Genomic DNA, 25,197 nt, shown 5'->3' on the forward strand with positions numbered 1-25,197 from the left:
CTGGCATTCAGGGAGTCGCCGGCCCAGTCTCTAGCTACAGGAATACACAGTTTGGGGTGTAATCTGGGACCAGGAGTTACTGCCCACACTCCAGGGCCATAATACATATGCTAGCTCACCACCAGCACAATCGATCCCTCTCAGACTGATGCCTCCTTTCCCCCACACTCAATTGCTTTTCTTAACTCAATTTTGAATTCAGGTTTACACAAGTGCACAGGACTGGCTAAACATAAATTACAATGGGAACCCCAGCAGTAGAAACATTGGGAAGTGAGTTTTTAGCTTTCCAGCCTCTCTAGTATAGGAAGACACACCAAGAAAGGTTTGGACAGATGTGGAACAAGCCAATCTCCCACCTGGCACATGGCTGCCCCTGCTGGTTTGTAAGCACTCTATAGCCATAAATGTCACAATGTCACCCATCTTCTCAATATGCTGAGCATGTTCTCCAAACATGAATAGTGTTATGGAATGAATTGAACTGAACCAAACAAACAGGAAAATCCTCATTTTGTACACTGTATGTTTCCTGCAGCGCTTGTTGCATTATGCCTCTTAAACCAATTTGTGTTAATTCATTTTCCCTATAGACCAGAAGTTCACTTCTTTGTCCCCACACTCATAATAGGTAACAAATGTTTGCCGACTGAATTAAAGACAGAAACAGGCTAGAGGAGGAAGTTCTGAGCACCATTTCAGCTTCAGGCAGCTCCTGCAGCTCCTGGAACAACCATTTCATGAACTTTTTGGATTTCCTGCCACATGAGGTCATCACCACTAGGCTCCTAGGTTTCAGGTCTCCTCCATAAGTTGGAAGAACATCCACTCCCATTCACTCAGCCAGGAAACATCCATTAAGTGCTTCCCTGGTACTGAGTGTGGCACCACTGCCTCTTCCTGTGCTTCTCTCTAACCATTTCCTTACCGACAAGAGCGTGTCAGGAATTTCAACCTCTGTGGCAGTGGAGCCCCATGGGTAACACATGGAGATTCCTACTCTACCCTAGAGTCTTTTAGGTTGAGAATGGCATCCATGCATCATTCAAAGGAGGGTTTCTTTACCTTTTCTGATTCCTGAAATATGTAGAAACAAACCAAGGTACCCAGAGGGAGTGGTGGACAGAGGTCCCCTCTCCAGCCATCTATGGATCAACACACTAAACCCTATTTCATAGGTCATCTTTCCTTTGTTTAGACCTCATACTTCCCCTACTCCCAGACAAGTCTCAGTTCTCCCTCAGGGCTCAACCCAGGCCTTCCTCTGAACACCCAGGTTTATATTCAGTGTTTTCCTTTTCTGTAACACTCATTTCACTTGTAGCCACTTGTGTCACCCCTACTAGACTCTAAGCTCCATGAGGACAGGCACCAAACCTATTTGGTTTATCTCCACATCTCCAGCACCTAACTCATAACACATAACCGATATTATCAACTGTTTGTTGAATGAATATCTGTGGAGCCCACTAACTTTCATCCTCAGACAATATTTATGTAATGTTAGTAATAATTCTCTACATAGTTCAGTGGCTTATCAAATACCTTTATGGGTGAGTGTCCCAACTTTGGGGGGAAAGAGAATACAATAATATAATCATTACTCTCTACTTTTGAGAAAATAAAATACCATCGATCAAGTACTGACTTGACTTAGGTGGTGGAATCCGCAGAGGTCAAATGCATACCTGCATTAAAATTCTGAATGTGGGTCATGTATCATCTGCTAACCAGATGCTCTGGCAGCTGAGTGAAATAGTGGTAGCTTGTAGAAAAGAACAGTGGAAAGAACAGGAAAAAGTTAAAGCCAGACCTCTATGATTTTTCTTTCCTCCGGTATCTGCTTGCAACCTAAACAGATCACTCTGTCTATTCTGAGACACTCAGCAATTTGACTCCAGGCCAGAGAGTTTGTGGAGCCAGTGAGCCTTTGCTTCTAAGAGGAGGGAGATGAGGGCTGGAACACAGGGGCACTATTATGTACATGCACACTCACATATGGACAAATCTACACCAAGGCATGTGTACATATACAAAGTGAGCCACTGCACAAACAGGTGCCACACAGAAAATCATGCACATACACACTGATACGTGGTTGTGCACACTCATACACACATTTAAACATATACCCAACACACAGATATCCAGCCACTGATGTGTACACCCAGCAAATGAAGTACACTTCAGTTATACACGGAGCTGCAATCTTGGACATGTGCTTATAAACGCACATACAGGAGCCTTGATGCACGTTTGGACACATGCGCTTATGAATGCACACACATACAACTACATGCACACACGATTCATAATCACTCTCAACTCGGTACACTCTCCTCGGTACACCGAGGAATTTACGCTGCTATAAGCTGTCACGCCCACAAGCATCCTCTGATCCACAGCCAGATGAATGCTCACGTGAAAGCAATACAGATGTCTCTTGAGACACAGGCACAAGTACCCACACCCTTGCAATCGCCTGAGTAGCAATCACTCTCGTGCACGTAAACCTTCAAATACACTGACAAGCTCTACACACAGACATGCATTGACACACTCAAGTTGTCACCAGCGCTGAAATTTTTTCCAAACCGATGCGGCTGCCAGAAGGAGAGCTCCGAGCTGCGGGCTGGCCCACGTGACCGGGAACCTCCCGCCCATGACGGGATGGGAAAAGTATGCCTGGGGCGGGCGCTGGCCGAGCTGCTGCGGCAAGAGGCGGGGACGCGGAGCAGCGCCGATAGCTTCGTGGCTCCGGAAGCCCCTGGACGTGGCCGAGACTGCTAGGGTGAGTATCGGCGAGCTACCCGAGCTACCCGCGCCCGTAACTCCGACGCCCTCCCGCGGGGTCGGCAAGCGCTGGTGGGAGGGGAAGGATCCGGTGCTGGGGAGGGGACATGGGTGTGTCCGCGGGAGGGAGGTGGAGAGTTGCAAACGTCCCCTCTTTGCAGGCCGGGCAGCCCCGGGATTCCCAGCTCCTGACCTCTGCCTTATGAATTATAACATGAATTAACATGTGCTGAGCGCTTACTGTATGCCAGGCTCTGTGCTCAATGGCTTACCTGTTGATAGTAATACCTCTACCATTGATTGAGCGCCTATTTTGTGCCAGGCTCTGCCAGCCCTCTGGTGTGCTGTTTCATTTCCATGACGACAGGTTATCCCCAGCTGCAAAAGAGGAACCAGGCTCAGGGACGTTAATGACTTACTCAAGACTGCACAGCTAGTAACTGGTGGTAAAGGGGATTGAACCCTGGTAAGTCTCAGTCCAATGCCCCAAGCTAACCATCATAGTTGTTATTTATGGAGTGCGTGATCTCATTTATATTAATTAAATATGTATGTAGATGGGCAAACTGAGTCCAAAAGGTACTAAATGGCAAGCTGAGGTTTGCACCCAATTCTTTACAACTCTCTTCACCCTCCCTCTTCCCTCAAACTACTTGTCTCCAAGCCTTGTCTTACTGTGTTCTTATTTCTCCAACCCACTGACGTGGTCCTGTTCCAGGACTGTATCTCTCAGCTGAAGGACTGCAATGGCCCCAGTGGTCTCTCAGTCCGCTTCTCTCCCCCAGCACCACAAAGCCTTTGCACAATTTCAGCGTCCTCTACTCTTTGGCCACAAGACTCTCCTACCTGAACCCTTCAAAATTTCCCCATCTTAGACCCACCATCTCCCAGAGACCTTGTTGATCCTACCCAGACCTGTTCCTACCCCCACCCAACCAGCAGCAATAGCAACAAATCCTGCATATGTCAGCCCATGGCTGATGCTCAGTTAGCATTGTTCAAAGCCTGTCCTCTCCTCTCCCCACCCCCTTCTGCCCCCTCCCCCGTCTGCACAGTTCTTTCCTGATTTACTCTGTTATCTGGTAATTGTATCCATTAAGTCCACTTTCAACTGCTAACTCCTCAGACCCCCCACACCTCTCAGAACATCACTACTACCCTTCATTCTGACGCATCAAGTGTGCCACTGAGTTTGCTTCTTCCCAAATGTCTGACTTCTCCCCATCTCCTAGCAGGGACACCAAACTTGCCTACCCTCTGATCCTTAAATGTTAGGGTTACATTTTGTTTTAAATGACATAAAACTAACAACGCTCATCACAATTCAGACAGTACAACAAAGGGGGGGGGGGAGTGAAAAGTAAAAGCCCACACACCTGCTCCTAATTCTGAGCGGTAACCTGTTTATCAAGAAGCTGTGTCCTTTCACAAATTCTGTGTGTGTGGGGGGGGGGGGGGGCTTTTTTTTTTTTTTTTTTTTTTTTTTTAGCTCAAGGAGAATCATCCTTTACAGTCCATGCTGCAACTTGCCTTTTTCACTTTGTGTATGTTGGCCGTCTTTCCATTTGCACGTCTGGACTTACTTTGTTCTCATAAAGGCATCACAGTGTGTCATTGTACGAGTAAATTGAGGTCTCTTCCACAAGTCTGGGGTCATCTCTGAAGCTATTCTGCCTCCATCAAATAGTCAGCAGGTTCCCCCAGGAAGTGACTGCTTTCTGGCAAATCCCTCTTCTTCCCTATCTTGCTCCTCCTCATCCGTTGATTGGACACAGGGGACTGAACCTTCCTTCCTACAGTACCAGGCTCTAGTGCTGTCTGCTCCCGAATGTTCAGCATAGGCTGATAGTCCATGTACGCGCTCACAGCTTCCCTCACCCTTCCCCCCATCAGAGGCTTGCCAGCTGGGTTTGCCTCTGTGAGATGAACTCCTGCATAAAGCAGATTTTGGCTCAAATTCTATTCTAGGTTTACTTTTGAAAGGAATTCTATGCCAAGTCTTTTTCCAAGGAAATAATCCTCCTTGGATTTGTGCATTGCTGTGAATGGCTTACGTCTATTAACACACACGTGCACCTGCGCACACACACACACATACATACACATAGCTGCCCTGTTAGTTAAGGCTTTATGCTCATGGGTCCTGTGCCCAGCGCATGGTAGAGGGACATGAGCCCTGGTCCCTGAGTCAGCAGGCTTGGGTCCCCTCCCAGCTTTAACTGGGAAAAAATGACTTCACTTTTCTGAGCCCTGTTTTCTCTTCTGCCAAGTGAGGATGATAGTATTAGCCTTACTGAAGTGTAAAGAGAGTAAAAGGAAAAAAGGAACATCAAAGCTTTGAAATCAGAACACATAACATACTTGGAGAACACCCTTTTCCTCTAGGCCACAGGTTGCCAGCTCAGATGCCAGCAGGGGCCGCGCGTGACACCGAAGTAAGCAGAATGCATGTCGTTTGGGAGTGGCAAGGACTGTGGGCACAGAATGTAGGTCCTATGTAGTGGTCTGCTAGGGCGGCCATCACAATACCACAGACAGGTGACTTAACAGAAAGTTATTCTCAGAGTTCCAGAGGCTAGAAGTCCACGATCAAGGTGAGCGCCAGTCTGGTTCCTTCTGAGGCCTCTCCCCTTGACTCGCAGATGGCCACCTTCTCTCTGTCCCTCACATGGTCATACCTCTGTGTGCTGTGTCCTAATCTCCTTATAAGGATGCCAGTCATAGTGGATTAGGGCCCATCCGTAGGACTTTATTTTCCTTTATCTCTTTAAAGGCCCAATCCCCAAATATATAGCCCCATTCTGAGGTTCTGGGGGCTAGGACTTCAACATATGAATTTGGGGGAACACATTTCAGCCCGTAACACTTCATCTCAAAGGGCAGTCAATTGGTGCCCTGCCAAATGTTTTTCAAGGAAATAATCCAGATTCTCAAGAACACCTGGAAATCTTGATTTATTTTTTATTTTTTGCTTTCTCCAACAACCTTTCATTAACCTGTTTAAAAGTGCTGAAGCTCTTAGGTTTATGGTGATGGCTTTTTAAATATTTTTTTAATGTTTATTTTTGAGAGAGACAGAGAGACAGAGAGGGAGAGAGAACAAGTGGGGGGGGGCAGAGAGAGAGGGGGACAGAAGATCCAAAGCAGGCTCCACGCTGACAGCACAGAGCCTGATGTGGGGCTCAAACTCATGAACTGTGAGATCGTGACCTGAGCCAATGTTGGGGAGGCTCAACCAACCGAGCCACCCCAGGTGCCCCAAGTTTATGGTGATGACTTTTGAACTTCCGTGAGCCCATTGAGCTTCCATTGAGCTCTTCTCCCAGTGCTTGAGAACCCTGTCCCTGTCTACTTCCATCTCTTCTCTGGCCCCAGGGCTCTTCTCCCCTGGATTCCTTGGCTTCTCACCCTCCTCCTCTGGCAAAAAGTCGTCGGTGCTGTCCCATGCTCAGTCCCTCCCAGGTCCTTTCTGGTGAACAACTCAGGCAGGTGCAGGTGTGTCGTGCTGTCCTCACTGTCGCTCACAGCTGCTCCATGATCGCTGGACATGGGTTCCCAGAAGGCTTCTCTCAGACGGGGTGGCCCGGAGCTATGCATCTGGTCTCCCTCCTTTTCCTTTTGTGCAAGAGGCAGGCAGACGGGCACACATTCCATGCGCTGCTCCTGGCACTCTTCGCACAGCTCTCTGGTACCGCTGGCACTGGGTAGGCCTGAACGGGTGCTCCAGGGACTTGTTGATGTGCTGCAGGGTGAGTTTGCAGAACAGCTGGGGTGGGTTCTTGGTGCTGGGCACGATATGCAGTTCGGGGAGGTGCAGGCCAGCTGCCCGTATTTCTTGCCACAGGTGTAGATCTGGTGCTCAGGCAGAAGGCAGGGCAGCTCGTGCCGGCGAGAGAGCATTCCCTTGCAGGCACCAGGCTCCAGCCAGACTCTGATGCCCTTGCCCAGAAATCTTGATTTTAAGATAAGACCTCCCACAGTTTACACTGACAACAATTTCAAATGAAAAACAAAACCAAAAAAGCATCAGTCAGTGGTTTACCTAAGGCCACCGATAAGCCTCAGGTCTAGATTATCATTCCCTCAGTGGCAGGGCCATCCTCCCTAGCTTTTTTATTTTTACTTTTTTAAGTTTTATGTATCCATTTTGAAAGGGGGTGGGGAGGGGCAGAGAGAGAAAGAGAGAGAAACCCAAGCAGGCCCTGGGATCATGACCTGAGCCGAAACCATAACCTGAGCCACTCAACAGACTGAGCCACCCAGGTGCCACATTCCTCCCTAGCTTTTCAATGCCTTCCAACCAGAGGTCAGTGCACACTGCAGTGTTAATAAAGAGCTGTTTGCTGAATGAGTAAATTCGAAGTTTATAATCCTGTTTAAAGTAGGTTATGCATAGGGGCAGCTGGGTGGCTCAGTGGGTTAAGTGTCCGACTTCAGCTCAGGTCATGATCTCATGGTTCGTGGGTTTGAGCCCTGTGTCGAGCTCTATGCTGACAGCTCAGACCCTGGAGCCTCCTTCGGATTCTGTGTGTGTCTCTCTCTGCCCCTCCTTCACTTGTGTGCCTGTGCTCTCTCGCTCTCACTCTTGCTCTCTCTCCCTCTTAAAATAAATAAATAAACTTTAAAGTAGGTCACACATACAGAAATCCTGGACCTTTGCATTTGTGCTTTGTTGTAAAATCATATCAGCTGTTATGACTGCCTTCCAGCTGTTTAACCCAAAGTTCCCAATCGTTCAACTCCCCATGCTCACACTTTACAGAGGAGGAAGCAGAAGACCCAGGTCTGCTCAGTTAGCCTCCCATATCGTTATATTGTATCTCACATTGTTTTCACTTATTATCATTGTATCAGAATAATACTACCATTAAGGAGTGCTTACTGTCGCCTGGTTACTGCATTATCTCATTTGATGTTCACAATTATTCTACCAGAGAGGTATGAGAGATCTAATAACTCAGGGAGACATGCCTAAAGACCTCAAACAATTCAAACTTATGTAACTCAAAATGCAGATATTTCTGTTTACCTATTAGAATAATGCTGTCATGTGGCTCTGGCAGAAGCACAGTTTACAATTTACAATTTACAATTCACACTGCCTTCCAGGGTTCTTGACAAACTTTTAATTTGGGGATTTTGAATTATTTCAGATTTTACACATAAAATGAAACAACAAATATTTTTCTTATCATGCTTTTTCAAATTCAAATGGTTTAAACAAGACCATGCAGTATGTTTTTTTCCATTTTACACATAAGGAAACTGAGGCCCAGAGGGGTTAAAAAACAAAGGTCAAACATCTATAACATGACTCCTAAGCACCAGACCAGCTCTGTGCTTCTTGAAGGCCAGCCCCGTGTCAGGTCTTTAGAGTTACTGTGAATACCTGTCAGGGCCTGACTGGGACTAACTCCATGGAGACAGAAAGCCCAGAGAAGTCAAGGACAACTTGGCCTTTCCTCCCTAGCCCTTCAGAGTTCAGAATTTGTTCCTCTCCCTCAGCTCCTGGGTCTTCAAGTGTGGTGCCTTCTATACTATTCCAAGGGATCATCTAGCCCCCAAACTTCCTTCCCTTGCCTTCTGCATGGTTCTGGATGCCCTTTGGAGAGATAGCTTGTTTTAAAGACAATGGAGGTTCAAGGCTTGCTTTCCAAATGATCACACAGGTGTGCCAGGCTGGACCCTCAGTATAACCAGACCATGTGCCCTATGAGAGTGACAGTCACATCTTTTCATCTCCGGAACCTCAGTGTCTGGCCTCGTAGGCGATAAGAGTAAGTGACACCATTTACTGAGCATCCATGTGCCAAGCCATGGTACCAAGCACCTGACACCCCATTTGGCCTCCTGTCACTTGATGAGCTGAGCACTATCCCATCGATTCACCTCTTTGTATTACGGAGCATGAACACACCAGGTAACTCAGTGACATGGGGCCAAGGCAGACAGCCCCATCCCTCCCTCAGGACGCAATGCCAGGGCGGGAGCAAAGGTCAAGTCTCCTCTCTTTTGGTGGCAACTGACAGAAACACAACACAAACCACCTTAAATGAAAATGGAGAAATAGAAGAAGGCAGGGGCTCCGCCTGAAATGCCACAGGACTCAGAGATCAGGACTGTTTTTCTTCATGAGTTCAGTTGCAGTTGGTGACAATTACAATTTTAAACAAGGTCTTAATTTTTGAGTCATGCTTTATTTTCAATATCCATTATCTTGTTTGATCTTCAGAAGGAGAAGAAATAACAATAATAGCTAATGCTCTTGTATCCCTTATCACATGCCAAGCGTTGTTCTAGGAACATTTTAACCTCATAACAACCTTCTAAGGTAGGTACTATTATTATAGTACCATTTTGGAGAGGAGGAGGCTGAGAGAGATAGAAGAAGTAATTTGTAACAGGTCCCACAGCTGGTTCATGGGATCTCAACTCAAGCCGCTGTGTATTGAGCTGATACAGTAGCCACCACGTGGCAGGTGAGCACTTGAAATGTGGCCAGTCTGAATTCAGATGTGCTGCAAGTGTAAAATACACACCGGGACTCCAACACTGTGTGCTAGTTTACAAATATGAAATGCCTCATTAATAATTTTTACACTGATTACATGTTGAGATGATATTTGAGATCTATTAGGCTACATAAAATATTAAAATTAATTTCACTGCTGCTTTTTACCTTTTGAACATGGCAATGAGACCCATTCTGAACGGTGGCCGCACATCATATTCCTACTGGATAGCGCTGCTCAAACACGCTCCCCGGCACTCCGGCCTGCCACTTGAAGGCTGGCCCTCAGGACAAGTTGGATACAGGGCTCGGAACACCCTCAGGCCTCCTTCCCTCCCCTCACATCTGGCACATCAGCTGCATTCTTCTAGCTCACTGGAGTCCTTGGTCTCCATGGCAGAAAACAACTGTGGGCAGCTCCAAAGTTGATGGCTTTGTGCCCTCATCACACAGGCAGCTGAGGCCCAATGTGAAGCAGCCGGGGGCCCGGGGTCACGGACGGGCCCCTTGCCCACCACGTCACATCACATGCCATGTTGGTTGGTTTGCAAGGGTTTGGGTGTATATAGCAGAAGGTCTACCTCTGGTGTGAGCACAGTGGTCGCCAGGCTGACCTCCCGTGTGCCTTCGGCAGGGCAAGCCCTGCGAGATCCTGGCTCCTGGGATCTCATTAGGTGGCGCTTTGTCCTCGGATCTCTTTTTCTACACTGAGCCAGAAGCGGGGAGTGGAGGAGGAAGAAAACAGCAGATAAAATAGTTTCTGGGGCTTCTTGGCAAGTGGACCCCATACCTTTTAACCTTCTGCGTTAGGCTCTGGCTGCTGGAGTGCTTCCAAATCCAGGAAAGGGGCCTTTTCTGTGAGCACTGTGTGCAGACCTGACGCCAGCCCCTCTCCTCCAGACCGTCTGTCAGCTTTTCGGAGAAGCTGGAGAGGGCTGTTTGCAATTTGCTTCCTGGAATTCAGGGAGGGCATGGGGTGTTTTTCATTATAGAATTCTCACTCCCATCAAAGGGAAGTTTCAGGGAGCTTCAGCCTCAAGCAAGCCCCACCCCATTGCAGCCACCAGCCCTTCCCTTTTAACCCCAGAGTCTAGGAGAATTGCTAGCTGGGTGGGATTCACATACCCTCCCCGGCCCAGAACTCCCCCAAACACTCCAGGGGCTCCTAGTGGGAGGTCGGAACTGCTTGCTCTTAGTTCAGAGATAGGCGGTGGCAATTACAACTTCGGGCTCTAACTTTGGTATCATGTTTGCTTTCAACATTCGCTACCTTGTTTGATTCTCAGAACAGCGCTGTAAGGTAGACAGTGTGAGTGTTACTACCTCCATTTTATAGGTGAGGAAATGGAAGCTCAAATACAAGGACATGACTTCCTATGGCCACATAACCAGTAAGTTACAAGACTAGGGCTGGGACCCACATCTTCCGATCCAAAACCGGTCATCTCTCCCTATTTCCTTCACTGGCCAAGTGTGGCTTTGTCATCTGCACAAAGCAAATGACAGTTGTGATCCTGTTGCCCTTGATTAGGAGTGTTTTGTTCAGGCTGTGGAACAACTCTGGGCTGAGCACGTCCTATGTGCGGGGCAGGCACAGTGCTGGGCTCTGGTAACATAATAAAGAGCAAGACAAGCAGGGCCTTGCTTTCCTGGACCTTCCACACCAGCGGGAAGACACAGTTAGTGGGTTGAGAAGCCAATATAATCACAACTTGATCCACATGCTTTTGAAGGAAAAGCAAACCAGAGGTGGGTGAGATATTTTCGTTCTGCGACCAGGCAGGTCTCTCTGAGGAGACAGTAGTACAACTGAACCTTGAAGGATGAGGCAGGCAACTGTCTGTGGACTTCACAGGGAGGAGATTAGGGTTGGGGCAGAGCTCACAGGGAGGAGGTTAGGGTTGGGGCAGAGCTCACAGGAAGGAAGTTAAGGTTGGGGCAAAGTTCTCTCCAACTGCTGAACAGTTAGGGTCTGCACACTGGGCTCAAAGATTTGAGTACGGCACCTCATTGTTCCTATAAAACTCCAGGAGTTGGATATATTATTACTTCCATTAGAAATTTGAAAAACTAAGTGGGTGGGTTTCCCATGGCTTGTTTTTTAATGTCTATTTATTCAGAGAGAGAGAGAGAGACAGACAGAGACAAAGACAGAGAGAGATGATCCACAGCTCGCTCTTTGCTGAGAACAGAGAGTCTGATACGGGGCTGGAACCTATGAACCATGAAATAATGACCTGAGCCAAACTTGGAAACTTAACCGACTGAGCCACCCAGTTGCCCCTGGTTTCCCGTTGCTCTTAATTGCAGAGTGTATTACTACCACTACCTGTCAGTGTGTCAAAACCTGACAACCAACAGGCCAGATTTATTTAAGCATAATATGTATCTTCCTGTCTCCCAGGCAAGATGACTCAGAATTCAGCAGCCTCACTAAACACTCAGGACAGTGTCCCACTCCGGTGTGGTCAGCAGGACACCGATGTCCCCACTCATGGCCCTTTTCTCGGCACAGTCTGGGCTGAGGGCCCTTGGGAGTGAACCAAGGGCTGATGTCCTGGGGGCCAAGGGCAGAAAAAAGGAGGAAGGCTCATCCCCCTACATTAGCTCCTAGTGTTTTCCTAGAACATGCGTATCTGAATCTTTGGCGACTTAACTGAGAGATGAGAAGCCCAGGGACTGAGCAAATTAAAACCAGACTGAAGAACTTCATCCAAGTTTAGTACCTCATGATTTCATTCTGGGAGGTTGACCTACTAATGTATCTTTTTTTCTACAACAGGAAGACTGTCATGCAGCCTTCTTACTCAGCTCCCACCAGAAATGAGAATTTAGGAACTAAGATAGCTTTTAAAAAGGTGAGGAAGAACCAATACTTTTTTTCTCTCTGATCAATTGAACAGATACTTATGGAACACCTGCTGTGTGTAAAATGTTCTGCAAGCTCTCTCCCCAGAGTGAGGGTGGGGGCCCCCTGTGCTCTAGGAGGTCAGGAGGAACAAGGGATTAGAATTAGATCTGGTTTGGGTTGGAAAAACTGAGAAAGGGAGAAAACGTTTTTGAATCCAAGGACTCCTTTTGGATTTAGTCCATCGCCTTGTCTTCTCCTTGCTGTGGATTTTCTTGAGGTTAGAGTGTGGATCTCACTCATTAATCAGGAAAAGATTTCTCCAACACTCCCTGTGTGCAAGGAAGTTGGAAGACCTGGGGATATAGCAGGGGTCCCTGCTCCCATGGGGTTTCCACTTTACTAAGAGAGAAAACAGGCCCAATAAGCAGGTTAACAAGCAAATACAACGAATACACATGCATTGTTGTAAGGGCTAGAAAGACACAGACGAGCTGAAGTCCAGAGGGAGAGCTGTCTGAGAGGGCATGTCAGGGTAGGCCTTGGAGGAAGTGACATCTAAGCTGAAACATGAGGAATAAAGAGCCAGGGAGCCAACAGGGTGCGGCTCCTAGGCTGGCAGAACAGAGCTTGGCCTAAAGGAGGTGGGGTGGCTAGGCAAGGGGGAGCAGGAGAGGCAGGGGGAGCTGGGACTGGGGCGGTGACAGCAAGGGCCAGGTCATTTAGGGCCTTGTGGGCCACGTCAGGGTTTCCAATGTTTGCTATTTGCAGCCGGCAACAACTGGAGTAAGACCCTCCAGGAAGTGATGTGGCTGAGTTATGGTTTTGAACAGTCCTTCTGGCTTCACATGGTGAGTACGTTTGGGGGAGGGGGGGCGTGGAGTTAAGCAAGAGACCAGTGAGGAGACTCCTGCTGGGATCAAGCAAGGAGTGAGCCTCTGGGGCTGGGGCTGTGCTTTGTGCTGGTTTTTTGGTTCAGCTCATGGGAACACCCTATTAACACTCCAAAGGAACTTGTTGATGTCAGGGCCAAGGACCCCCAACCCCCACCCCATCACCTTGACTAAGCCACGTGTGGGCCTCTCAAAGGACAGGAGGTTTTTCCCAAGCATCGATTTCCTCAAGTATCCTGAGGAGAAAAAGCATCACTTCTACATTTTCAGTCATGTATTATATATACACAGGTGTATGTGTGTATGTGTGTGTTTACAGGTGTGTGTGTGTGTGTGTGTGTGTGTGTGTGTGTGTGTGTAAACTGATATGAAAGACATCTCTCCATTGCTATGTGTGGCTTTGGCAAATGCTTCAAGGTCTCCTCTGTGATTCGGAATATTTAGGAGGAAAATCTAAGAAATGCTGACATAATGGAAAGCATTTGGGCATTAGGGTCAGCCAAACCCAAGTTCAAATATAACTTCTGCCATGAACTAGTTGTGTAAATATGAGCAAATTAGCCTCTCTGAGTTTCAGTTTCCTCTTATATAAAACACAAAAATAGCAGGGGGAAGGGAGAGAGGTGTAATAGATGAAGTGTAGTCTTCAGAATCCCTCAGACATGGGTTTGAACGTAGTCCCCATCGCTCCAATTGTGCGACTTCGGGTAAATCATTTCACTTCTCGAAGCCTCTGTTTCTTCCTCTGAAATATGGGACAATAAGTTTATCACCCTCATAGAATTTATTATAAATGCCAAATAAAATAATTCATGCAAAGAGCCTCACACAGTGCCTGGAACATTGTAGGTGTCTAATAAAGTCAGTTTACCTCTGCCTCAGTTTCCCTGTCTGTAACTAAAGGGGTTGGTCCGTTGGGGCCCTCCTCAAGTTTCTAAATTTATTTAAAATAGCTTGGAAGAGGTAACCTATCTGGATTCTTTGGGGGGCTCTGGCTCCCCTCCAAGCATCTAGCCCCCAGGTTTGCTTACCTCTATAGTGTGGAGAGTAGGCATGGGGGCCAGACTCAGGAGGGTGAGGGCACTGTCTGGGAGCAGGACTTTTTGGAGCCTTGTTTTTCTTGGAGGTGCTCTAGAGGCAAAGAGTCTCTCCTCTCCCTCCAGAATCTAGTCTCCCCGCCTTCATTTCCAAAACAGTTCCTGGCTCAGACTGCGGGAACCACCAGCCTCCAACTCTGAGAAATCCCTTCCTCCCTGCCTGTTCCAGAGCCCTGCTGCTCCACCCAGCCACTGGGGCCTGCTCTGGGCCAGCTGTCATCGAGCGAGATCCCCTGTTGTCCAAAGAGGCAGAGGTAGGCAGGACAGCAGACCCTGCTCCCTCTTTCTGGGCTTGTATGGCTGAGAGTGATCATCAGAAGAGAGAAGGGGGCTGCAAACTGAAACAGATGCATCCTCTCTCTCCTTCCTCTCTCATCTAGCTGTCTCTCCTTCCTGCCTTTCTTCATCTAGCTGTTTGCACGACTCTCATCTGCCTGGGAGACTCACTCCCACCCACTTCCTTCCTCCCTCTCCCTGGTCCAAAATGTTTGCAGTTGCAACTTTTCCAAACCATTACAAACCTGCTTTGAGAATTGAGTTTCTCTTGTGGGCGCCCAGATGTGTCACAGCTCACAAGTAACAATGACAGTTTTCCAAGACTCTCATCAAGCAGACCAGGAGAGGAGATGGAGATAGCTGGGGCCTGGGAGCGTTGGGGACACGGTTCTCTGAAAGTACATCATGCATATGACACTTCCACCGTGTTCACCGGGTCTGCCAACCTCCTCTACTGTCATTTAGGCCAACCATGTTGAGTACATGTGACACCAGAGGCACATCAAACTATAACTTGATTTTTGTCTCCTCTGCCCCTTTGTGATGAAGCCAAGGAAGCCCTGGCAATCCACTCCCATCAAATCCAATCTTCGATCTTTATTCAAGGTGACACTTCCTCAGCAAAGATGTGAAGCTGGCAGGGCTATCCGCTCCCTTTCTCAGCTCACCCCTTTCCAGGCTGAAGGAAGGAGAGATAAGGGGTCAGGAAGCAGGAGGGCTCTTCATGCTTCTTGGTAGGGACAGGGACTGAACTGCTCTGCCTCTCTGGGCCTGGCAGACATTGAAGCTGCCTCTTTCGGGGGTGCCTTTTGCCGGCTCCCTGGGGTTGCCATATTGGACGCTGACCGTAACAGCCCTGAAGCGGGCACGCACATTCTCTGTTTGTTGGCAAGTCCAGGCCTCGCCCTTGGCCTCCAGCTTCCTGGTGTCTGCCCTGCATGGTTATCACTGCTGGGGCCCCTCACTTTCTGTCCAGACCCCTCTGGCCCAGGCTGGCTCCCACTGGGGAATGTCTACTGCCTTCCATCTCCTGGGGAGGCAAGAAGGCAATTGGCCCCCTTCCCATGTGCTGTTTCCCCTTTTGCCCAGCCAGTCTCTCACCTTCCAGCTTTCTCACACAGGCCTCAGAGGCACTGCCACTGTCCCTCCCCCTCCCAGGGACACAGGTCATATTTTAAAATCCTTGATCTGCCAAGAGCTCCAGGAGTCATGGAGTGGGCTCACACTGTTCCTTTGTCGATTCTTTGCTTTGGCCTGACCACTCCATTTAGCATACAGCCTCTCATGAGTCCTGGTGCCCAGGTGGAAGTTTCGATTGTAACACTCTCTTACACTCGCTCTCTAAGTCTTGCTTTTCCCCCTTCTTGGAGACAAGTTGCCCAGAGCTCACCTGTGCCCCAGTCCAGTTCTCCTTCTCCATGTGGGGCCTCAGGCCTTCCCTCCATTCCAGCAGATGCCCTTCCCCAGGGTCCTTGGTGCTGTGCTCCTGTCTGGGGCTTTCCAAGGTCTCTGTGCGTATTTGGAGGGGGGGGGGGCCTGCCCGAGAGTCTTTAAGAACGGGTGCACAATGCCACAGATAACAGTGCTCTTGATTAAAAAGGGTTACTAGAAAGGGCTAGGGAGGCATTAAAGATACTGAAATAATTTACCAGACTGAAATAATTTTCTTGACTTAATCAGGATTAAAGAAATTTTAAAGACAATAACTTTGTTATTATATGACATAATGTTATTGAAAACAGCATCTAGTACTAAATCACCTCTACCTGGCCAGGGCACCATTATGACACCTATCTAGAGAAACCATCTGAGGTCCAAACAAGGTGAGCCTTGGCTGGAAATAGAACAGCCCCTGCATCTGGGGCAGTACAGCACTGTGGTCTCCCCTCCTCTCCCTGGCAGAAGAGGCCTGGTTTTCTCTCCCCTTCATCTGTCGCCAGGGTTAAGGATTCTGGAGGGGCCAGGAAGACAGGTAGAGTCAGCCTGTTTCCAGAGGCAGCCTGAAGTCTGGACAGGCTCCTAGGACCAGGGCAAAGCAAGGTTGGAAGGAAAGGGAGGTTGAGGGCCCAGGAGGAGAGGGGGCCTGCCAGCACCACAGCACCTGTTGTTTGAAGGCTCTGGTTAGGTAGCCCAAAGCAGTGCAGTCACAGTGGAGCCAGCAAGGGTTACATATCTGCAAGAGGGCAGGTTGAAGTCTGAAAGGCTCAGCACCAGAGGTGAAGAGACCTGAGAGACCATCTAGTCTAGTGATTCTCAAAGTGGGTCCCTGAACTACCAGCAGCAGCATCACTCAGATACTCATTTATAATGCAAATCCTCCAGCCCCAGCCCAGACCTACTGAATCATAAACCCTGGGGGCGAGGCCCAGCAAGCCAGGTTTAAACAAGCCCTCCAGGTGAGTCTGACCCATGCAGAAGTGTGGGAACCACTGACCTAGTTCAAACCCCTTATTGCTCAGGTGGGAAAACGGACCCAGAGAGGGAAGAGGTCTTGCCTAAGGTGACAAAGCAAGCTACACTTTGGAGCTCATCCCCACGGGAAGAAATCATGCCTGGAAAGTTCGTTCTTGAGAGAGAGGCTGTGGATTGCAAAGTGACCGAGCCAATTTATTGAGAGATCTTGGTCAAGTTGCTTATTCCTGCTCTGGACCAAAGCATCTGCATCTTTACGTGTGGGGCTGGGAGTGCATCATTTCTGAGCATATAACACTCTGGCTTCTGGTGATCATGCTACTGCAGCCACCAGCCTTGAGGACACAGTGTAAAATCAAAATACATTGAGACTTGCAACATTTCTTTAAAGATGACTTCCCATACCACTTTTCCAGGAAGCTCTTACAGGATGGGTGCCACCAAACTGAGGGATTTTTTTTAAATTGTTTTTAATTAAACAAAGAGAGAAAGACAGGATTCCTAAAACAGGAGATATAACCCAGGAGAGAGGCGAAGACGATCGCCACAATGATCATAAAGAAGAAGCTAGGATGGCAACTGGTTAGCATGTGTGGGGATCCAAACAGGAGGATGGGGGGCTCCGGGACTTCTATCATCAGGAAAATAAATGGAACAAATTATCTGATATATTTGATAGTGTGGAAAATAGTGACTTAGGGAACTAAGCCAAAGAAAAAATTAAGTTAATATCTCCAGTAAGGAAAAAATGTACAAGAAAGGACATATAATTATAGTACAGTGCTTAGCTTAGCAATAAACAATACTCATAATAATCCAGAGTGTAAATTTTGATTTTATCACAAATTATATTTTAACTACATGAGGGAGAAGAAATAGGGGCTAAGGTGTTGGAAGGGGGCATATTCTTCATCTATCATAAATGAAATTCAGAAGATAATGTCTAAAATTGATAAATAAGGGGCACCTGACTGGCTCAGTCAATAGAGCATGCAACTCTTGATCTCAGGGTTGTGAGTTCAAGCCCCATGTTGGGCGTGCTGCCTACTTAATTAAAAACTTTTGCGGGGGGTGCTTGGATGGCTCAGTCACTTAAGCAACCGATTCTTAATTTTGGCTCAGGTTCGTGATTTCAAGCCCCACATTGGGGGCTGGCAGCACAGAGCCTGCTTGGAATCTCTCTCTCTCCCTCCTCTCTCTGCCTCTCCCCTGCTCGTGCTCGCTTGCTCGCTCTCTCAAAATAAATAAACATTTAAAAATTTAAAATAGTCTTTAGGGGCGCCTGGGTGGCTCAGTCGGTTGAGCGTCTGACTTCAGCTCAGGTCACGATCTCGCGTTCCGCGAGTTCGAGCCCCGCATCGGGCTCTGGGCTGATGGCTCAGAGCCTGGAGCCTGCTTCCGATTCTGTGTCTCCCTCTCTCTCTGCCCCTCCCCCATTCATGCTGTGTCTCTCTCTGTCTCAAAAATAAATAAATGTTAAAAAAAAATTTAAAAAAATAAATAAATAAAATAGTCTTTAAATAAAAATAAAAACTTTTTTTGATAAATAAAAAACCATATACACAAGAAGAAATAGCTGAAAGGATTTGGGGTAGGGTGTGAGGTTAAGGAAAGGATTTGGGGTAGGGTGTGGGGTAGCGTGTGAGGTTTTATGCTGTGTGTGACTTATTATTTGACTTCACAAACAATGTAAGTATTATTTCACTTAATTCTTTTTTAAATTTTTTTTAATGTTTATTTTTGAGAGAGAGACAGACAGAGCACAGGCTGGGGAGGGGTAGAGAAAGAGGGAGACAGAATCCGAAGCAGGCTCCAGGCTCTGAGCTGTCAGCACAGAGCCCGAGGTGGAGCTCAAACTCACAAACCACGAGATCATGACCTGAGTCAAAGTTGGACGTTTAACTGACTGAGCCACCCAGGTGTCCCTTCATTTAATTCTTAAAAAAAAAAAAAAAAAAGTATGAATTATAGCCTGCAGCAGAGGGGCACACACTGTGAATCTGGCCCGTCTGACTCAAACCCCAGCCCTGTCACGTGCTAATTGCAGGAGTTAGGCTTGTTGTTAAAATTTCTGGGCATCCACTGCCTCACCTGTGTCTCTCTGGCAAGGATGCTCTGAGGTAAGTAAGTACAGAAAGCACTTAGCCCATGCCTGGTGCACAGAAAGCACTTAGAAGAGAGGCTGCTACCATGACCTGCTGTGCTGCTCGAGTCTGGGGCACCTTGACTCAGAACCAGAGCCTCAGTGCTTACCCGGCCATGTGCTACCCTGAGTCCCCCTGGAGAAGCAGCATAGTTGCAAATCATCACCTACAATTCAAAATATTTCTACTTGTGCCACGGATTCGAATGAAATCCTAGCTTGTTTCTTTCCGCCCACTGCTCCTCCCAATCGGCCTGACTGGGCCATTAGGTCCTACCTCTGTTTCAGCTACACTGAAGGACAGCAGTGCGATGATGAGTGCCTCACCCCAAAGACTTCTCCAAAGTGTATTCTGCGTCCGTGACTCGGTTCATCCAAATATGTCCTCAAGACATGAGAACACTGTCCAGCCACTTGTATATGATGGAGGAGAGAGTCTCTTCCAGCCGCCTCCCCTCCTCCTCTGGTTTCCTTTCTGACTGACCACCAATCAGCTCACAGCTCTTTTGCCTTCCACAGGTGACCACCATGATCCCTTGGGTATTCTTGGCCTGTGCCCTCCCTTGTGCAGCTGACCCGCTGCTTGGTGCCTTCGCCCGCAGGGACTTCCAAAAGGGCTCCCCTCAACTTGTCTGCAGCCTGCCTGGCCCCCAAGGCCCGCCTGGCCCCCCGGGAGCCCCAGGGCCCTCAGGAATGGTGGGAAGAATGGGCTTTCCTGGAAAAGATGGCCAGGATGGCCAGGATGGGGACCGGGGGGACAGCGGAGAGGAAGGTAAGAGGCCCAGTGCCTGTCTCTCCTATTCCTGCCTGGGGTTGACATCCTCTGGCACAGAGGGAGTTTAGTTATGAAAACCGGTATGAATCCCATTTCGTTATAAACCAAATTAATGTCTTTTTAAAAAACAGAGCAGTGTATTCTCCTGAAAGGAACAGTAGGTATCAGATCTTGTGTTCCTTCGCCAGCTGCACCATTGACTTGCTGAGTTGCTTTAAGCAAGTCTCCTGATATATGATTCAGAACACCTTTGGCTGCAAGTGACAGAACTCAATTCATAGCCTTGAATGGAATTTATTGGCTCATGCAACCAGGAAGTTCAGGAGCCAAGCTTCAGCAATGGCTGGGTCTGGGAGCTCAAAGCTGTTGTCAAGGCTCTGCTTATCTGTGTGTGTGGGTTTTGTTTTCACAAAGGCTGGAAGTTTTGAAACGGCTACCAATGGGCTTGAGTCTAACTCTTCATGGTTTGCTCCACAGAGCAAATCTCAGCATGACTAATCCTTCTAAATCATATAGGTATCCCGGACCACCAATCCTTTTGGCCATGGAGGTGAGGTACTACGATCTTCCAGGACTGGGTCATGTGCCCACCCCTGGTGTGTGTGAGTGGGTGCTGAGTTGGTCATTGTGGTTGACAGCCTTGCTGGGACCACACGAAGTCATGAAGGAGGAGATGCCAGGCAGCCAGCAGACTGGACAGTCTACAGGCCCTTTCAGCCTTGACATTCTTTGTCTCTGAACTTTTAATGTCAGCAACATCCCTAAATGTATGTCTTAAGCAGTAGGGTAATCATAATAACTTTTATTTGTACGGCATTTTAACGTTGACAAAGCACTTTTGAGTATGCTACTCCACTGATTGTCCATACCATGCTATGAAGGAGGTATTCTTACTATCCCCATTTTACAGATGAGGAAACTGAGGGTCAAGGGTGATTAAGTTGAGAACAGCACGTCATGGCTGTGAGACCTGAACTCTGGAAACAAACTTGGGGACCTGTTTTGGTGAATTAGTTAACCTTTCTTCATTCCTCAGCTGCTTCATCTCTAAAATAGAGATGATAACAGCACCTACCCCACAGGGGTCTGATGATGATAAAATATGACGTGTGAGGCATCAGCCTCAAGTAGATGTACAATAAATGGTCATCTCCCCTTAATTGATTGCTGAGATCATGTAATAGGCTGGTACCTGACTCCAAATCTAGACCTTCTCCTACCATACTAAATTAACTCCTCCAAAGCACCTCCTTCCCCACAGAATAACTATATAAATAATGGTAATGGCTTTGACTTGGGGAGGTATCACAGTGTGTCAAGCACTCCTGTCATGGTATCCCATTCCATGGGATACCCCAGTGGTAGCTTCAGTCTGGACTAGTGCTCCAAGCAGGGCCAGACCGAGTTTTCCCTGACATTCGTCTTACAGGTCCCAGAGGTGAGAGGGTATCTCTGCTATTGACTTTTTCTCCTTGATCAAGAGCCATGAGGATATAGGCTTGGCCATCTCTCCTGCCCATGCAGAGAGTCTCTGCTGAGAATTAAGGCAACACACCAAGGAAGGTGGTGTTAAGAGACAGAGTCCTGACCTGCAAAGCTGGGCCACTCTGGGACAAGTACAGGATATCATCCAACCACCTCTCCCTGACATACACATACAAATCCATCTCCAAAAAGGTCTTAAAAAGTAAAACCAGCTTTTCTTGAAGTTTCTTGAAAAGGTATCAAGAAGGAGGTACACCACATAACACACTGTAGAACTTCCTGATAAGCTTTCTTATCTATTTGTCTCACCCCAAAATCTCCAATTCAAAATGACTCAGTCTTTATTCCTCCTCACCTTTCTCCCTCTATTAAAGCAATAAGTTAAGGGGTGCCTGGGTGGCGCAGTCGGTTAAGCATCCGACTTCAGCCAGGTCACGATCTCGCGGTCCGTGAGTTCGAGCCCCGCTTCAGGCTCTGGGCTGATGGCTCAGAGCCTGGAGCCTGTTTCCCTTCTGTGTCTCCCTCTCTCTCTGCCCCTCCCCCGTTCATGCTCTGTCTCTCTCTGTCCCAAAATAAATAAACGTTGAAAAAAAAAAAAGCAATAAGTTTTGCTTATTTTTATTTTTTCATGGGACAGTTTTATAATCTGACTTTTTCCCCATGTAAAATTTTTTTAATTACAAGTAATACACAAATAAATTCTTATTGTAATATATTCAAACAATACAAATAAAGCAAGCGAGCTCCTTAATTCCTACCCTTCTCATCTTCTTCTCACTTTCCAGAGGTAATTACTATTAATTGGATAGATGTATATCCTTCCTGGCCTTTTTCTACATAATTTATATATGTGCATAGTAATACCAGGCATTCATTGCCAGGCCCTTAACATAAGCAATCTGCTCCTGAAAATTAAATGAGAAATTTCAGTGAGAAAATGCTCTTTGGGAATCTATTTCCCAATTACGTAAAATAGGAAAAATTTAAATGCATTACATGTTAACCCAAAAGTTTAAGACACAGTAAAATGCCTACATATATGCATATAAGAAGCAAAGTACCTTTTTAGAATGAAAAATGCCTACAGCATTGCTTTTTGATCACCCAGTTCATTTGGTGGTTACAAACAGTCACCTACGTACAATAATACTAGAATGACTTCTGGCACCAGCAAACTTCAGAAGCAGGCCCTCGATTAACATTCAGCAAACTTTTCAAACACCTACACCCAATTCTGCCAGTCTACCAATTGTACCAATTATACAATTGTATTTAGATATGACTCAAATCTTTACCCACTTTTCTTAAAATGATGTATTGAATTTAGGGGACATAAATAGACATGTTTCCTGTATAATCATTAGCCAAAAATACTGTATTGAGAGAAATGCACCTGTTATGAAATCTGGGTATAAAAAACCAAGGGTCATTCTACAGGGAAACATTACTTGGGGAATGTTCTTCAGGATATGCCAACTATATTCTGTGAGTGTTTACTATGGGCCAGCAACTCTCCTATGCACTTAAATGGTTGTAGAACTAGTTTGTGTTGTGGTTTCCTTTCAACAAAAAAGTTTCAGTCACCTGCTTTTTCCTCTCAACAGTGTACTTTAGAGAAGTTTTCAAATAGTACACATAAATCGCCTCACTTTTTTAAAACTCCTGTATAGAATTGCACATTATGGGTAGACCATAATTTTGGAATCATTTCTCTTTGAATGTTTATTTGTTTTGGGGGAAGAGAGAGAGCACTTACAAGCCGGGGAAGGGCAGAGAGACAGGGACTGAAGATCTGAAGCAAGCTCTGTGCTGACAGCAGAGAACCTGATGTGGGGCTCAAACTTACGAACCGTGAGATCATGACCTGAACCGAAGTCGGATGCTCAACCAACTGAGGCACCCAGGTGCCCCGTGAATCATTTCTCTTTGGACAGGCATTTAGTTGTCCCTAGTTTTGCTATTATAACAGTGCTGCACTTAAACTCTTGCACTATGGACAGGGACCTTGTGTACTAGGCAGGGCTCTTACTAAGATTGATATGTTGAAGTCAAGAGGCTTCTTCCAATTCTTTTGTCAACCCATTACCAGCACAGCCCATTGAAGGACTGGTCTGGCAGGCAAACCAGACTCTTCCCTAGAAGGCAGGGAGAAGGAAAGGGGTGAACTGTTATAAGTTATTCTTTTTTGCCCTGATCCACAGTGGTTCTGGAGGGTAAGTATCACCATTCCCATTTTCCAGATAAGACTGGGAGAAGTGCCCCAGGTTATACCAGCAGGATTTGCATCCATTTCTATGTGACTCCAAAGCCTTCTTGCTCTTTCCATTACCCAAAGGCTCCTGCTCCAAGGATGGAAAGCCAAGGTCCACAGCCTCTGCCTAGTTCTGTGAAGGCCCCTCCATAACACCAGCTGCTCTGTCTTCCAGGTCCACCTGGCCGGACAGGTAACCGGGGAAAGCCAGGACCAAAGGGCAAAGCCGGGGCCATTGGGCGGGCCGGTCCTCGCGGCCCCAAGGGGGTCAGTGGTGCCCCGGGGAAGCACGGCACACCAGGAAAGAAGGGGCCTAAGGGCAGGAAGGGGGAGCCGGGCCTCCCAGGCCCCTGCAGCTGCGGCAGTGGCCACGCCAAGTCTGCCTTCTCAGTGGCAGTGACCAAGAGCTACCCAAGGGAGAGGCTGCCCATCAAGTTTGACAAGATCCTGATGAACGAGGGCGGCCACTACAACGCATCCAGTGGCAAGTTCGTCTGTGGCGTGCCGGGGATCTACTACTTCACCTACGATATCACCCTGGCCAACAAGCACCTGGCCATCGGCCTGGTGCACAATGGCCAGTACCGCATCCGGACCTTCGATGCCAACACGGGCAACCATGATGTGGCCTCGGGTTCCACCATCCTGGCTCTGAAGCAGGGTGATGAGGTCTGGCTGCAGATCTTCTACTCAGAGCAGAATGGGCTTTTCTACGACCCTTACTGGACCGATAGCCTCTTCACAGGCTTCCTCATCTATGCCGACCAGGACAACCCCAATGAGGTATAGACAGGCAGGTGTTGGGTCTCCAGGGAGGTAACCAGATCGTGGACTTCCAGAATAAGACCCCTCAACTCTCTTCTGAGTGGGAGTGGGACCTCCCAGCCTCGGACATTCCTCCTCTGCCCATTGTTTCCTCCATCATTAAATCCAAGCTTTTTTATTCATCCTCCCACCTCTCCATTCACTAAATTTTTTAGTGTCCACTGTGTGACAGGCACTATGATATGCTCTGGAAGGTGCCTCTGTGAACAAGATAGACAGAGGCTCTGTCATTGTGAGGCTTACATTCTAGTAGGAGATACAACTTACAAATAAACAATCAAAGAATATAATTATTGTTCCAGGATGGAGACACACATGCCATGGTCAAGAGTAAAAGGAATTACTACTATAGTAACGGGACAAGGAAGAAGTTGAAACTGTTTTTAGATTTTACTTTTTTAGGTTTACTTACATAAGGTCTATAAATCTTAAGTGGACAGCTCAATGAGTTTTTACACATGCACACAGCTTGTAACTTCCATGTAGGTCACGAACAGAATATTTCCCCCTCTTCCACTCCCCAAGGCTCTCTTAAGTGCCCTCCCAGTCAGCACCAGGAAGAAGTTATTTGTTTTCAAGTTTACTTATTTAGTTTGAGAGAGAGAGAGAAGAATAAGAAGAGAGAGAGAATCCCAAGCAGTCTCCACGCTGTTAGTGCAGAGCCCAACGCGGGGCTTAATCTCACGAACCGTGAAATCATGACCTGAGCCAAAACCAAAATCAGATGCTTAACTGACTGAACCACCCAGGCACCCCAGGAAGAAGTTATTTTTAAGCTGAGTCCAGAAGCAGAAGACAGAGCAAGACAAAGGTCTGGGGGAAGGGGCCTCCTGGAAGAAGGAGCTGTGGTGCAAGGACCTTGCATCAGGAAAGAGATGAAAATATCTC

General features: G+C 47.5%; 1 protein-coding gene and 1 pseudogene across 7 annotated transcripts; one reads left to right on the forward strand and one right to left on the reverse strand.

Moving 5' to 3' along the window:
• Window positions 1-2,292: 2,292 nt before the first annotated feature.
• LOC125164652 (surfeit locus protein 2-like) lies at window positions 2,293-6,693 on the reverse strand (annotated as a pseudogene).
• On the forward strand, window positions 2,705-24,431 carry C1QTNF2 (C1q and TNF related 2). Of its 7 annotated transcripts, XM_047875006.1 has the most exons (6): window positions 2,705-2,791; window positions 3,116-3,259; window positions 12,087-12,162; window positions 12,924-13,003; window positions 19,493-19,745; window positions 23,660-24,431. In XM_047875006.1, exons 4-6 carry the CDS (start codon window positions 12,959-12,961, stop codon window positions 24,271-24,273), a joined length of 912 nt encoding a protein of 303 aa, XP_047730962.1. In that variant the 5' UTR covers window positions 2,705-2,791; window positions 3,116-3,259; window positions 12,087-12,162; window positions 12,924-12,958; the 3' UTR covers window positions 24,274-24,431. The 7 variants fall into 7 exon arrangements, with proteins under 7 accessions (XP_047730962.1, XP_047730970.1, XP_047731006.1 ...); XM_047875014.1 differs by lacking the exon at window positions 12,087-12,162; XM_047875023.1 differs by lacking the exon at window positions 3,116-3,259 and having other exon boundaries at window positions 2,748-2,791.
• The last annotated feature ends 766 nt before the right edge of the window (window positions 24,432-25,197 follow it).

This window comes from Prionailurus viverrinus, chromosome A1 (genome assembly GCF_022837055.1).
Source record: "Prionailurus viverrinus isolate Anna chromosome A1, UM_Priviv_1.0, whole genome shotgun sequence".
NCBI lineage: Eukaryota > Metazoa > Chordata > Mammalia > Carnivora > Felidae > Prionailurus > Prionailurus viverrinus.

Coding starts and splice junctions, on each gene's coding strand:
- C1QTNF2 (XM_047875006.1), top strand. CDS start 12,959: ATGTGGCTGAGTTATGGTTTTGAACAGTCCTTCTGGCTTCACATG. Junction 13,004..19,492: donor AGTCCTTCTGGCTTCACATG/GTGAGTACGTTT, acceptor TGCCTTCCACAG/GTGACCACCATGATCCCTTG. Junction 19,746..23,659: donor GGGGGACAGCGGAGAGGAAG/GTAAGAGGCCCA, acceptor TCTGTCTTCCAG/GTCCACCTGGCCGGACAGGT.